Source organism: Echiichthys vipera, assembly GCF_963691815.1.
Source record: "Echiichthys vipera genome assembly, chromosome: 2".
NCBI classification, from domain to species: Eukaryota; Metazoa; Chordata; class Actinopteri; order Perciformes; family Trachinidae; genus Echiichthys; species Echiichthys vipera.
The window spans coordinates 35100723-35115361 of NC_139827.1; the positions used below are offsets into that span (position 1 = coordinate 35100723).

Genomic DNA, 14639 nt, shown 5'->3' on the forward strand with positions numbered 1-14639 from the left:
ATTTTCTAACATGCCGGGAATACTTTAGCTACTGCTGAACACATGCGTTATTACGCAATAACATCCATACTTAGTTTTATTCAGCTGCAGTGGATACTAAGATAGAACAATAATCTTTTTACCCATTTTTACATTGCTAATAGCAATTTATAAAGTCAACATACAGTGTTAGGAGACGTGGGAGGGATGAGGGGGAGGCAGCTTTATCGTCCTGAACACTGTTGTCCTAATCCGTTCTTAGAGGATAGAGGCTTAGTGGGACACCAGGTTAGGTTGACCACAAATATTGCCTCAGGGAGAAACACTCAAACAACCAAGACCTACTATCCATGTACAGTTTGGATTCATCCCTTACCCTGTGCTCGCCTGCGGCTCTGACGACTCTTCGGGTCAGATCTCCTGGATTAATTGAAGGAGCTGATCATCCACTGGGCTAATTAGGAGGCCATTTTAATAGCTGTTGAAGGGTAGAGGAAGACCGAGACCTGTGAGGTTAGCCTGTCTCTTTTTGAGATATCTCTTTCTTTGTCTTTTTTTCATTTATTGGTTGGATTTCTATTTGAACCACAGACTTGTCAAGATGAAGGACCGACTGGCACAGCTGAAGGAGGTAAGCACATAGTTCTATTTTTTATTTTACCCTGTAGAGCACCTGTTGCTAACACAGGCCCAACTACAACCTTACTTGCTTCCATTCCACATGTATGCCATTTAGCTTTTACCACCAGACAGTAGCATAATTCACCAAATATGAAAATCACTTTCAAAATAGCTCATTAAAGTAGGCTCTAGGCTTGAAATGAATACAATTGACGGTGCATACAAGGGCAAGATTTAGTTTGTATACATAGGTGTATTCTCTGAACTCATATAAATAAAGAAAATGATTATAAATACTGTAAAGTAGGCTTATAGCTCCTACAGCCCGTGGGTAAAAGCGTGTTGTATTATGGGAGGATGAGTAGTTCAGTGACATGAATGCACCGTGTCTGCGCGTGCAGAAGGCAGTAGCGCGTGCGAGGCATTGATTTACCGTGGTTGATCTGACGTCACGGCGGCACGCACCAAGCTTCTGTTTGGCCCGTACTTCATAGAATGACAACAACATTTCCAACGGCTTTCACACGTAAAACACACTAAAAGGAACGGGCCTCTGCTTGTTCTGTCTGAAGACACATTCTCACAAGTACAACAGAACAGAAGAGAACACATCATGAAGAAAAGAAAAAGAAGAACATTTGTTTAAGATCTTATGGTGTATAAAACACCCTAAGTGATTAAAAATTGAACAAATGTTTCAGACTTCACATTCTTCCCATTTTAGATTCCCGTCTGTCTTAAAAATACTCATTTGGAAACAAATAATTCATTATAGTCAGGTGACCATATTTGTATCTTATCCCAAAGATACAAATAATAGGGAATGGAATAAGAATATTGGACCCCTTTGTTGTATTTTTTCTGCTGGGACATTTGTCTAAAGGCTTCTTTGGAAGGTATCTGAAGTACCTGTGTGTGTGTGTGTGTGTGTGTGTGTGTGTGTGTGTGTGTGTGTGTGTGTGTGTGTGTGTGTGTGTGTGTGTGTGTGTGTGTGTGTGTGTGTGTGTGTGTGTGTGTGTGTGTGTGTGTGTGTGTGTGTGTGTGTGTTTGTGTGTGTGTGTGTGTTTGTGTTTAACAGAAGAGTGACGCTGGAGGTGATGACATTGAAGTTCCTGTGGAGAACGAGGCTTTTATGGATGACTTCTTTACTCAGGTACTCTATCTGTGTCCGACTATTCCTCAGATTTCTACAAGAAAATGTATTTCTTGCTTATGTGTGAGTGTGTGTGTGTGTGTGTGTGTGTGTGTGTGTGTGTGTGTGTGTGTGCGCGCGCGCGCATGTGTGTGTCTTCCAGATTGAAGATATCCGTATCAGCATTGACAAGATAGACGAGAGCGTCACAGAAATAAAGAAACTCTACTCCACCATCTTGTCGGCCCCCACTTCCGACCAGAGTAACAAAGAAACACACTCGCACACACACACACACACACACACACACATACTCATATCCATCTTCAAGTCTCTTACTGGATTGCGCCCTGCTGTTTGTGATCTCCCTCTGCTCTCTGCTCTACTCTCTCTATCAGAAACACAAGATGATGTTGAAGCCCTCACCAATGAGATCAAGAAGTCGGCCAACAACGCAAGAAACAAACTTAAGAGTCAGTGTTTGTCTTCTTACCTTCTTCCTTTAAGGCGCATTTTTTGTTTGTTTGCTGTTGTTGCTGGTTTTTTTTTACCACTAAAAGAATTTAATAATTCAGTTGGTATAAACAATGGGTGGGTGAAAGAGTTATTGGAGTCTGTGAATAGTCCAGGAGATTTCACTGAACTCCATTGTATGGTGATGGTGGCAGATCCTTTTTAGAGACAGATATCTGAAAACCTTTGCATGGTAAATAGATACCATTTGTTGGGCCATATGGGTAACACTTTCTAAGACCTACCGTATAGTGATCTATAGTGCAGTATGAGGACATTCACAGTGAATTATAATGTTTTCATACTCATAAACACACATAATACCTTCTGATGCACCAGTTCAACAGTCATAAAACATAATGCATGTGACTTATTATGATTTAAAAGTTCAAGTGTCTTGTGGATGCTCTATAAACTAGAGGGTGACTGATTATAATAGATTATGAAAACCTATACTCACCTACACACAACCAGTCAGCTGTAGTCAGAAGTCAGTGGGCTTTGATGCAGCACAGATTCTTTAAATCTATGAAAATATATGACTTTACTTACCTTCAACAATGACACCTTATAAAGCATGCATTATTATAGCACACTATGAGTCCTATTATAATACTAGTATAATGTAGCGGTGTCCCCGACTAAACCTTTTCATAGTCAAATCTGATTGGTCATGTTGCCTATAGTCGACTAACCGCCGAATCAGGTTTTTTTTGCTCCTGAAAAACCCTCTGATCCAGGGTGGAGCCTTGGACATGAAGCAGACAGCGGTGGGTGCATGTGAGTCCAGCGCTGCACGGTCACACGTGTCAGAAAGAGGGTTACTGAGAGATGTGATTTCTGATTTCTGATAGGAGCATCTTATTAAAAGTGTTTGTTGTTAGAACATGAATTATTTAATTTATAGAACTGTAGTTTCACTTTCATTTCGCTGTCTCAGACCAACAACAAATGGGCAAATATTCAAAGGAAACGATGCTGATGATTAAACAGGAGCAGACTGTTGTATTCCCGCACACTAAGGAGATAGATTAAAAGCACATGAGTTATTTTCACATTTTTAGCAACTGATTAATAGGCTTATATTTATACCCAAATAGGCTATTTATCATGGTTTATTGGGAGAAACCAAGCATCTATATGTAAAATCATGGCTCCTCAGAGCGAATCATCGAATAGTTGACTATTCGGGGTCACCCCTAGTACAATGTTTTGGATATAGTGCATCAGAAATTAGGCATTATGTGTGTTTATGAGTGTAGTCATAAAACATTATGAATGCATTATAATTCTCTATGAATGCCATCGTAATGCACTAGAAATGTGGTCTTCATAGAAAGTGTTACCAGGATGTGTTTGTGCTGTGGGTGAAGTGACACTTAAATTCTAAATGAGAGGCATTTGGAAACTCAGTTGTGCAGTTGATACTGCAGTGAGTGTGAATGCCTGCTACTGCTGCTGCACACATGAGCAGATAATATCCTGTATACCAGGGTTCCCAAACTGTTTCAGCTCAAGACCCAAAAGATACATTTGGTGTTTCACCAAGACTGCTGTATACTAATGTATTACTCATTTTAATCCAAACTGTGTCTGTTGTATCTCATCCTGTATGTGCAGTTTCTTTAAAGTACCAATTTGAAGCCACCTTATTTTTAATATCTGTGGATAGCCTCTTCCACAACAATAATACGATCACATTACTGTCCCCTGTTCTGTGTGTGTGTGTGTGTGTGCGTGTGCGCGTGCATGCGTGCGTGCGTGTGTGAGTGCGTGTGTGCGTGTGTGCGTGTGTGTGTGTGTGTGTGTGTGCGTGTGTGTGTGTGTGCATCAGGTATTGAGCGCCAGCTTGAGTCAAACACAGATGAGAGGGCCTCAGCCGACCTCAGGATACGCAAATCACAGGTCAGACAATATAAGTTCACCCCCTGAAATCAAATTTACTTGAACCAACTTCAGCTGGGCTCACAGTTCACACGTTTTCTTAGGAGGGAACACTCATTAACTTTACAATGCTTTGAAATTCTCCTCAAAACAAAAATAGAACCATTGCATTGCTGTAAAACATAAATATTGTCAAAATCCTTTTTAGTGACAATGATGGGAAACTACTCCAGTCCACATTATGAAATGTGTTATGTGACTGCCATACCACATTTACTGTCTTTGTGAAGTCAATGGACTGCCTTCTCATTTCCACAGCATGCTATCCTGGCCAAGAAGTTTGTGGAGGTGATGACAAAATACAACGAGGCTCAAGTGGACTTCAGAGATAAGAGCAAAGGACGTATTGCCAGACAGTTGGAGATCAGTGAGTTACAACTAATTACTACATACTACATGTAAACATTGATAAAGACACATATTTTGGTGAGATTCTTCTGCAGAAGAAGAAGAATTCCTATTATTTATCCCGCAAGGGAAATACATTTTTTTCACTCTGTTATTATTATTATACAGGTTACACACACACGTCCGAAATACACACACATGCACAAATAGGACCTATATACATGCAATTAATGGAGAGATATCAGAGCAAGGGGGATGCCAATGGCTCAGCGCCCCGAGCAGCGGCACCGATCCGCAGGGGATCGGTGCCTTGCTCAACAGCAAATCAGCAGTGCCCCAGGAGATGAACTGGCACCTCTCCAGCCACCAGTCCACAATCCATTCATGGTCCACACAGTGACTCAAACCGGCAATCCTCCGGTTCTCAGCCGAGTCACCTATGGACTGAGCTACTGCCGTCCAGTTGCTCACCTCTACGGTCGATATTTTGCTGTTGCGGTTGAAGTGATGACCAGGTGATGACTTGCTGTCTCTTGTTCCTGTGATCAGCTGTTTCCTGCTTTTAAAACTCCAGGCTGTGGGTCACACAACAGTTGGCGTCATCGACACCGCCGCCGAATGTGCCGGCAAGCCGCAAAAGTCTATTTACATGGAAATTGAGCCGCCAATACATGTAGGGTCTGAGCCGGCGCATTGGGGGGCTAAATCAGGCCAGTGATATACCCCGATCTGTCTGAATACGTCGACCAGGTCGGGCAAAAAAGGCAGCCAAATTGCCGGCTTGCTGTCCAGTGTAAGCGCTACACGTCAATATACAGTCACAACAACAGATTCCTTTAATGACGATCCATCAATCACAACATAGTTTACAGTGCCACTATTTACAGAGCTAACTAACGCTAGCTTGTAGCAATGAATGTAACGTTTGCAAATGGCAAGCCCAAAAAGACCTTCTTAAAAATGCAAACAGGCAGAGGAAGTCTTACTGTGGTCCTCAAAACGGCCGCTTCCAGTAGACTGGTAGGAGAGTGTGAGTACTATTGTTACGTATTACGTAAACTTGTAACCTAGTATCTTACTATAACAACAATAGCTACTGTTCTTACGTCCCTGTGCCAGTGACAGCCATGGCCAGAGGCAATGGGATTTCAGGCTGTTTCTCAGACTGTACGTCCATCCATCTGACCGTCTGTCCGTCCATCTCTGTCTGTCCGTCTGTCTGTCTGTCTGTCTGACCGTCTGTCTGACCCTCTGTCTGTCTGTCTGTCTGTCTGTCCGTCCGTCTGACCCTCTGTCTATCCATCTGTCTGTCAGTCTGTCTCTGTCTGTCTGTCTGTCTGTCTCTGTCCGTCTGCCTGCCTCTGTCCGTCTGTCTGACCCTCTGTCTGTCTGTCTGACCCTCTGTCTGTCTATCTGTCTGACCTTCTGTCTGTCCGTCTGTCTGTCTCTGTCTGTCTGTCTGCCCATCTGTCTCTTTCCGTCTGTCTGACCCTCTGTCTGTCGGTCTGTCTGTTCGTCTGCCCGTCTGTCCGTCTGTCTCTGTCTGTCCGTCTGACCCTCTGTCTGTCTGTCTGTCCATCTGTCTCTGTCCGTCTCTGCTGTCTGTCTGTCCGTCTGTCGTCTGTCTCTGTCAGTCTCTGTCTGTCCGTCTGTCTGTCTGTCTGTTCCTCTGTCTCTGTCTGTCCGTCTCTTTCTGTATGTCTGTCTGTCTGTCTCTGTCCGTCTGCCTGCCTCTGTCCGTCTGTCTGACCCTCTGTCTGTCTGTCTGACCCTCTGTCTGTCTATCTGTCTGACCTTCTGTCTGTCCGTCTGTCTGTCTCTGTCTGTCTGTCTGCCCATCTGTCTCTTTCCGTCTGTCTGACCCTCTGTCTGTCGGTCTGTCTGTTCGTCTGCCCGTCTGTCCGTCTGTCTCTGTCTGTCCGTCTGACCCTCTGTCTGTCTGTCTGTCCATCTGTCTCTGTCCGTCTCTGCTGTCTGTCTGTCCGTCTGTCGTCTGTCTCTGTCAGTCTCTGTCTGTCCGTCTGTCTGTCTGTCTGTTCCTCTGTCTCTGTCTGTCCGTCTCTTTCTGTATGTCTGTCTGTCTGTCTGTTTTACTGTCTCTGTCCGTCAGTAAGTCCCAACCTTGTGAACACAGTATCTCAGGAACCCCGGAAGGACTTTTCTTGCCCAAATGTCCACTTGGACTCAAGGATGAATTGATTTTATTTTGGAGGTCAAAGGTCAAGCTTACTTGGCCCTCACAAAACATGTTGTTGGCCATCTGACAACATTTCACACCACTGTCTAACAGGATAAAATGATAAGTGATGACATGTTTTATCCTAAAGGTGAAAGGTCAACTTCACTGTGACATCCTAATGTTTCAAAAGTCAGAAGAGAAGGGGAGGCTGAACTGGTGACAATGATCTTCCAACTGTTCTGATTGTAGAGATCTGAAGATGTGTGTGAAGCATCCACGTTTCACCAAAAAATACACTGAATACCTTTAATTATATTCCTTCAAAGTTGTCACTACATTATGTATAAGTCTGGACAGTTTGGATGTAAACTGCAACCTGACTGACTACTTTTATAGCTTCAGTACTTCCAATACTATTGACTGTATAATTAATTGAGATTGTTGTTTTAAACACATGGCATAGCTTGGACAAAGAGCCTTTGGCTCTTGTAGTATTCCGTCTTCTGCTTTTTTAGTGCATTTAATGATTTTGTGAGCTGTTTCTGTGTACGGCAGACCCCTCTCTTATTCACCAGCTTTGTCACGTTCACATACAGTAACATTACATTGTTCCTCACCGCCAGGTCATCTGCTGTTAATTACTTCCTTATCATGGACTTCCAGGAGCCACATATCCATGTTGTTGTAATCTTCAGTCATTAACTGCATTAATGTTCCCATAAAAACACAGTCCTCCTGTTTGTTTACATTGATGCATGGGCTACAGGCAGCATTCTTTGAGTGACAACTGCGTCACAACAGTACACCACCATTTGCAACCAATGATGTCATTTGTCCCTCCTCGGTTGTTAGTGACCCTGATAGTGTGCACTTCACATTGAAATCAAGCCTTGTTGTCGTGAAGGCGAGTCAACTTGGGTTAACCCTTTTAAGGGCAACAGAAACACACAGCATTATATACTATATATTGTTACTGAGTTTTTTATTTGAGTGTGTGAGAGTTACTGGTCTGACACAGTGTTACACAGCGTTGGGAAACATTGATGACATTACATGCCCACTTTCGTTTTGATTTTTTTTATGGAAATAAAACCTCTTTAGTTCTTTTTTTCAATGCCCATGTGAAAGCATCTTCTCCACTGTGTAAAGGAGCAACAGAGTAGCAGGATGACAAGACAGTGGTGGAGGTTTTGATGTCAAAGTGAAAAGCAAAAGTGCAGAATCAGATCATTTATATCCTAATATATTTATATAGTTTACTGTATAATAGTTTATCAGTGTGTTTTCTTGTCAGATTCACTCGTGGTTTGCAGAGAAATTGACCAGAGACTAGATTACAACGTGCTATGGTCTGAACAGCCCAAACCGGTTAACATCATATATACTGTGTATTGTTAACATGGGCGGCAGAAAGCGGGCAATGTTTCAGGGCATTTTTGAATCCATCCTCAACCCGGGGGATGACAAAATGGGCCAGGGAGCAGCAAAAGCTCGACTGGAGAGGCCAGACCTTGCATCACTATGTGAGATGTGATGCCAAAAACACAATTTTCTGGCTGATCTGGCGGAAATACGTATCACCCCAGTGCATGTGGTGTGCATACTGTACAACATCCTAAGTGGAGGCAAAACTCCATAGGGTACCTTTAGGGCGCACTCACACTGTCCATCCGTACCGTGCCCCGTGCTTTAGGGTACTTCTCCCCCCTCTCTCTCCCCCCGCGGCCCAGGCCCGTTTGTACTCACACTACCTGGGCCTCGGCGAATGCTTCTTGCTGCCTATACGTCATCACACCGTAACACGTCACACGTCACACGTCACACGCATTGATGACGTCATGGCGATGCGTGGCTTTGTTTTCAGATCTTTCCATAGACCTCAGAATTTTTGTGCGTCTTGTCGACTGTTTTTGAATCTTTTCATCGACCAAATCTGCAGTAAACACTCCACCTCCGCATCACACCACCGTGAACCTTTCACCGCCATTGTTTTAAATGTCCGCGCATGGTCCCTCCTTCTTTTTATCTATGTCCAAACAGACGCACATAAAATGACATCAGAACCGCTGTAGGCCTCGTGCTTGTACACGTGCGCACGCTCGTGCTCGTACATGTGCAAACGTGCTTTACAAAAGCCCACCTCTCCCAAACGGGCCGTTGACGGCAAGCATACCACTCCTAGACGTGGTACGATTGCACTCACACTGGTCAAACGAACTAGACCGGCGGTCTGCAACCTTTGCTATCCAAAGAGCCATTTTGCCCCCTCTTCCACCAAATAAACTTTGTCTGGAGCCGCAAAACATATTTGATGTCACAGCTTAGCTTTATATATAGTTACTCTTGACGATTTATTCCTATTATTACCTGTCCTATAAAATGTTGTTTGCTAATTTCTCACTACATATCAAGCATACAGGTAAGCAAAGCAAATGAATATGTCCATGCAACACTATTTTCCTCTGAAGTTTTTGGATGGATTTATCCGCAGCTAGCATACCAGTGCGGGTCACCAACTTAAGATTAGCCACCTGAAGGGAAAGGCGCTGGGCTGTAGACCTAGCATGTGACGCATATTTTAGTTTCGCGTAATATTTTTTAAAAATTACCTTGAACTCTTAGATAACAGCTGTTCCCTTGTCCACTGTCCAAAAAAGACGTTATTTACACGTTGTTTATGTCATTTTTTGGCAAAGCTACAGGGAGCCACTTAAAAGGGGCTAAAGAGCCGCATACGGCCCAAGAGCCGCGGGTTGCAGACCCCTGAACTAGACTTTAGCCCTGAAACGTGCTTGGGCACAGTACAAATGGACAGTGTGAGTGCGACCTAAGTTACTAAATTTTATTTTATCAGTGATTATTGTTACTTTAATTTGTCACTTGACATGCCATGCTTCAGTGTAAAGGGAAGCATGTCGGGGCACTTGTTTCCATCACTACCATCTGTATTTAAGCAGACTTGTCAGCTGCTAACAGGTATTTATATAAAGCCCTTGTATAACTGTCCTTTGTGTTCATTGCAGCGGGGAAAGCAACGACTGATGAGGAACTGGAAGAGATGCTGGAGGGAGGCAACTCAGCTGTCTTCTCTGCCGGGGTGAGACTGACAGGGTGTGGATCCATGTTTGTCGGTCAAAACAAGACATTTAAGTACAGTTGTCACCCGCTGCTTGGCAGATTAATCGATAGTAAAATGATTAAGTGCAGCCCTGAACACAACTACAAAATAATCCAATCACTGCAATAAATACCACTGTACTAAAGCCCATTAAGTTAACGTGTTGTGTTGGACTGGATAATTCAAAGTGTACCTGTATTTTACATTATGTGTACATATGGTACAGCTCACTGACACAAGCTTTTCTCTTGCTTGTGTTCATTAGACTGTGCAGGTATGGTTTCTGTTGATCAAACACCCTGTTGAACAGATTTCACATTAGATGTTTGAGTGACCTTTTTCTGATCTTTTATTCATCCTTTTAATGTATATTCATTTTGTCAAAATGTGTTTCACCACACGCCCCTCCCTCTCCAGATCATGGACTCTAAGATCAACCAGCAGGCCCTGAATGAGATTGAGGCTCGTCACAAAGACATAATGAGGCTGGAAAGCAGCATCAAGGAGCTCCATGACATGTTTGTTGACATCGCTATGCTGGTTGAGAATCAGGTACACACACAAAAACAACTCACAATTGAGATTCAAATGTACAGTTATGAAACTGCAGAAATTCAAAATGAATGGGAGGCCTGATCTCGTCTGAATCGATGTTTGTCACTGGTGTATAAGAAAGTCTGTCATGTTTTTTTAGCTCTTTCCTTTTCGCTGTACATACATTTATAAAACTGCTCAGCTATTTGATCAAATGCAGGAGGACCTATGATGCTATGATGCTTTGCCTTAGTTTCTGTCATATATATCTTGTTATAATGTCAGATGTTCATGCGAAACATGACCAAAGTCTAAAATAATGAGGTAAACGTGTGTATAGGTAACCAGTCTAACCCCCCATGAGCAAATCTGCTCAGGATACCGACTGCTGTCAACGCTTCCTTTCAGACACTTTTTTCTACTTTCTTGATCTGACATCAAGCCCCCTCCGATTTTCAAATAAGGTTGTCCAGGAAGTACAGTTACGCAGAGCTCAGGAAGAACGTGCTGCTGTTTACTACATGTAGCTACATGTTAGCGGCAGAGAAGGCTCATTTATCCCTAATTTAGTATCACACTCAGTGTTTCTTCCAGAATTTTATTTTCAGCAGCGGGGGCAGGCCAAATGCCTGCCTCTCCCTGGTGCTGTCTCCCAGATTCTAGAGTGCTGCACCGATGTGTCTTCACTGTTTTGTCCAGTCCAAGGCCTCGCAGAGTCGTGTAATTGCGACTTAATGACATTTCATAAAACTCTGAAGCAGCGGCGGGAAGCATATGTAAATAAAGTACATAGAGTAAACCCTGACACTCCCGCTGCAACATGTCCGGCTGTGTTGTGTTTGGTTTATAAAACGTTATTTGTGATTTCTGACAGTAAAAAGTGCTGCTATATTCCCCCACAGTCCACTGTTTACCACATGTAGCTACATGCTAACGGCAGACAAAACTGTAATTTTAGTTGCTTGTGTTGTTCATTGCTCCCTAATTTCAAATCCCAATCCTGTTGTGTAGTGTTTGTTTTGGAAGACTTTGTTTGTGACTTTTGACAGTAGAAAATCCCACTATACACTCAGCCAGTCCAATGCAGTAGTACAGAGACAGTGGAAGACCAGGAAGTCCTGACCAATCAGAGCAGACATGGCTTATCAGGGAGAGGGGGGCTTAAAAGAGAGACAGGCGCTGAAACATAGGTGTCTCAGACAGAGGTTACTAAAGCCATGAGCAGTATGAGAAAAATAAAAAAAATTTGAACATCAAAGCATGTAAACACATGTATGAACCTGAAAAAGCACTTTTTTGCTGCTGAAAATGCATAAGGTCAATATTACCACCAATACTTGTTATCTGTCTGTTTTTCTGTGTTATCTTACATTATTCTGTCTTGTCCTGCCTAGGGTGGCATGATTGACAGAATTGAGAGCAACATGGACCAATCAGTGGGCTTTGTAGAGAGGGCTGTGGCCGACACCAAAAAGGCAGCCAAATTCCAGCAGGAGGCACGCAGGGTAAGTTGAGACTGATTCAGCAGTATAATGGAGGCAATAAACTGTTGAAACTTTTTAAAGTCATAACAACGCCATCACTGATTTTTCTGTAGTATTTTGTTCCCTTTGATCCCTCTTTTCATGCATTACATAAATGTATTTACTGAGTGGTGCCCTGCTGTAAGTTAGGGTTAGTCTAGTCAAGTCTGATCATTCTGGCTTAATTAGTTGCACGTACGCCAAGCCAGGTGTAAGTAATTCTCATGAGTGCACGTTCACACAGATTTCAAAGGGAGGCCGTGAGGTCAACCTCAGATTTACTGATGCAGAAACGTGCAACGTTATTCTTTGCCTTCGAACAGCAAGAACTAATGGAAGCTTATGAGGAGGTGAAGCATGTAAAAAAAAGGAAATTCCGCCACTATTATTAAACAACGAGAAAAGGGATGACGGGCAAATATTGGAGACAGTTGGAAATTTGCCAACTGCACTTAACCACAATGTATGCACAAGAGCGTCTCTCTCTCTGTCTTTATATATACAGTATATATATATATATATTCCAGTGTATATATACATTGTAAATCTACCTGTATATATATAAATAAATAATTATAATAATAAATATAATAATATAATATATATATATATATATATACATGTATATATATATATATATTTCTTCTGCTTTTGTGCAACCAAGTCATGGCTAAAGTAAGTCAGCATACCGGGATTATCCCCGCTTAATCTCTTATCTAGGTTTTGTGCAACAGCCCCCATGAGTTGCATTCCCTCAGTTTGTGTATTTCGGAGAGAAAGGGCGAAATATCCTCTGATTTGTAGAGCCACATTACTATTTCAATTCACTGCCTTCCCCTTCAGAACAGACCCAACCTTCAGAATAGAGAATAATGATTGGGCTGTTGCAAACTGGTCCTGAACCATCTGGCTTCTTGACCCCCCTCCTAGTCTTGGTCTTGACTCAAATTTGATTGTGCTCAGTTTTGTTTTTGTCTTAAGTGATTTTAAGTCCTGCATTGTAGAGGAGAGTAATGTAACACCATCTTCCTTTTCCATCCTTCTCTCCAGAAACAAATGATGATCTTCTGCTGCTTGATGATTTTGGCCTTGATACTCGGTTCATTTGTCTACAGCTTCTTCAAATAGAAAACCTGACTGAGTCCACACAGTCCAGGATGAGGCAGAGCAGAACTGCTCTTAGATGGTCATCAAATAGAGCCTTGCATCAGTTTACATTTCATTTCAATAACTCTAAATAGAAGTAGAGCCTGTAAATATTTGCATTTGTTTTCCGTTATTTCTGAACATGTTATGACAACTTTTTAACCTTCTCAGGACATCCCACATTTAAATCCAGTTTCACTGCAGTTTCTGGATAATTAAAGGTTGAATATGGAGAATGAGCAGAACAGCGCCATCTAGTGTTTCAAGATCGTAGTCTCAACAACATAAATACTTCCAGCAGTTGCCAGGTTCATTGTCAAGTGTGTCGGTGATCAGCCTGCTCCATGTTAGTGATGAATCATTCAGGGTAATGACTCATTTGGACTAATCAATGAATTTGACAACAGTATTTAACGTTAGCCAGTCTTCAGCTGGAAGTCTTTCTTTGAGTGCTGTGGAATCCATTAGCTAGCTCTCAACTCAACATGATTCTTGTTTCTGTAGCAACAACAGACAACCCTGCAACCAGCAATGCCCACTGCTATTAGCTGGTACAATTTAAACAGAACGTGACAGAAAGTAATTCAGACGAAATATATTTTTTATGGAAAAGCGATACTTTCATTCTGTACCCCTCAAAAGGCCCTGTATTATCATTTTTTTAAATTTTTTTAAATATAGCTTTAAAAAAAGATTCTACATCTTCAGCCTTTAATGTCATATCCAGATGGAACTCTTACAATGACAATCCAATGGCATTTGGATTGAATGTATCTGCCTCATACAGATTTAGATCAGCCTTTATGCTCAGCTACAGTACATATGATGTTGGGGTTAAACAAAGCATAACTTCAACAAAATATTAGAGACACCAGTCAATCTAATAACCCGGCCCCCCATTATAGTCTTGATCTATGTGAGCTGTACTGTAGAGCTAATGAAGTGTAAATCAGCCCTTCTCCCTTTCAAACTATAGAAAGAAAATGTTCCATTCACAATGAGCATCAATCGTCTAAATTGTCCTGGAAAAAATTGGATGTCTTTCCTCTTACTGGTGCAGTATTCACATGAAGTTGTATGGTATTGTGTGCAGAATTTGTCAGTAAATGGTGGTGTATAGGTGTAGGGCTTTTCTGTTGAGTTTAGATCAGCTAAATCTGCAGAATGGAAAAGTAGAAAAGATAACTTGGTGGAAGGATGAGGGGGTCACCAAAATATTTATGGTTCTGTCTGCTAGCCTACCCTAGCCAAGTATCTGTTTGCTTTTATTAACATCTCTGTCCACGTGTTACCCATGAAAAAAGACCCTGAATACCTCAGTCTCCATTTGGCAGTGAGGGAAAGATTCCTCACAAAGCTGTCAAACCTGAAAGAACTGTGTAATTGTGTGAGCTTCAAGATGGTTTTATTGTCCCATTGTCCCTACTTTCTCAGATGATTCAAATACTTAAAAGACACTGAATACTTTTACACCGAAACAGTGAAAAATGAACAAGATAGAAATGTTGTCATATCCAAGAAACAACTGAAAATGATTTATAAATTTATGATGCACAGATATCCCCGTAGTAGGACCGCATGACTACCACACCACCCGTCATC

At 42.1% G+C, this 14639-nt stretch overlaps 1 protein-coding gene across 1 annotated transcript; it reads left to right on the forward strand.

The window, feature by feature from the left end:
• Positions 1–580: 580 nt before the first annotated feature.
• Positions 581–13019, forward strand: stx3a (syntaxin 3a; the record flags this gene model as incomplete). Its single annotated transcript, XM_083928916.1, has 10 exons — positions 581–610; positions 1679–1753; positions 1896–1995; positions 2131–2205; positions 4080–4150; positions 4448–4556; positions 9740–9813; positions 10252–10386; positions 11763–11873; positions 12942–13019. The coding sequence occupies 10 exons, from the start codon at positions 581–583 to the stop codon at positions 13017–13019; spliced, it is 858 nt and encodes a 285-aa protein (XP_083785042.1).
• Positions 13020–14639: the final 1620 nt, after the last annotated feature.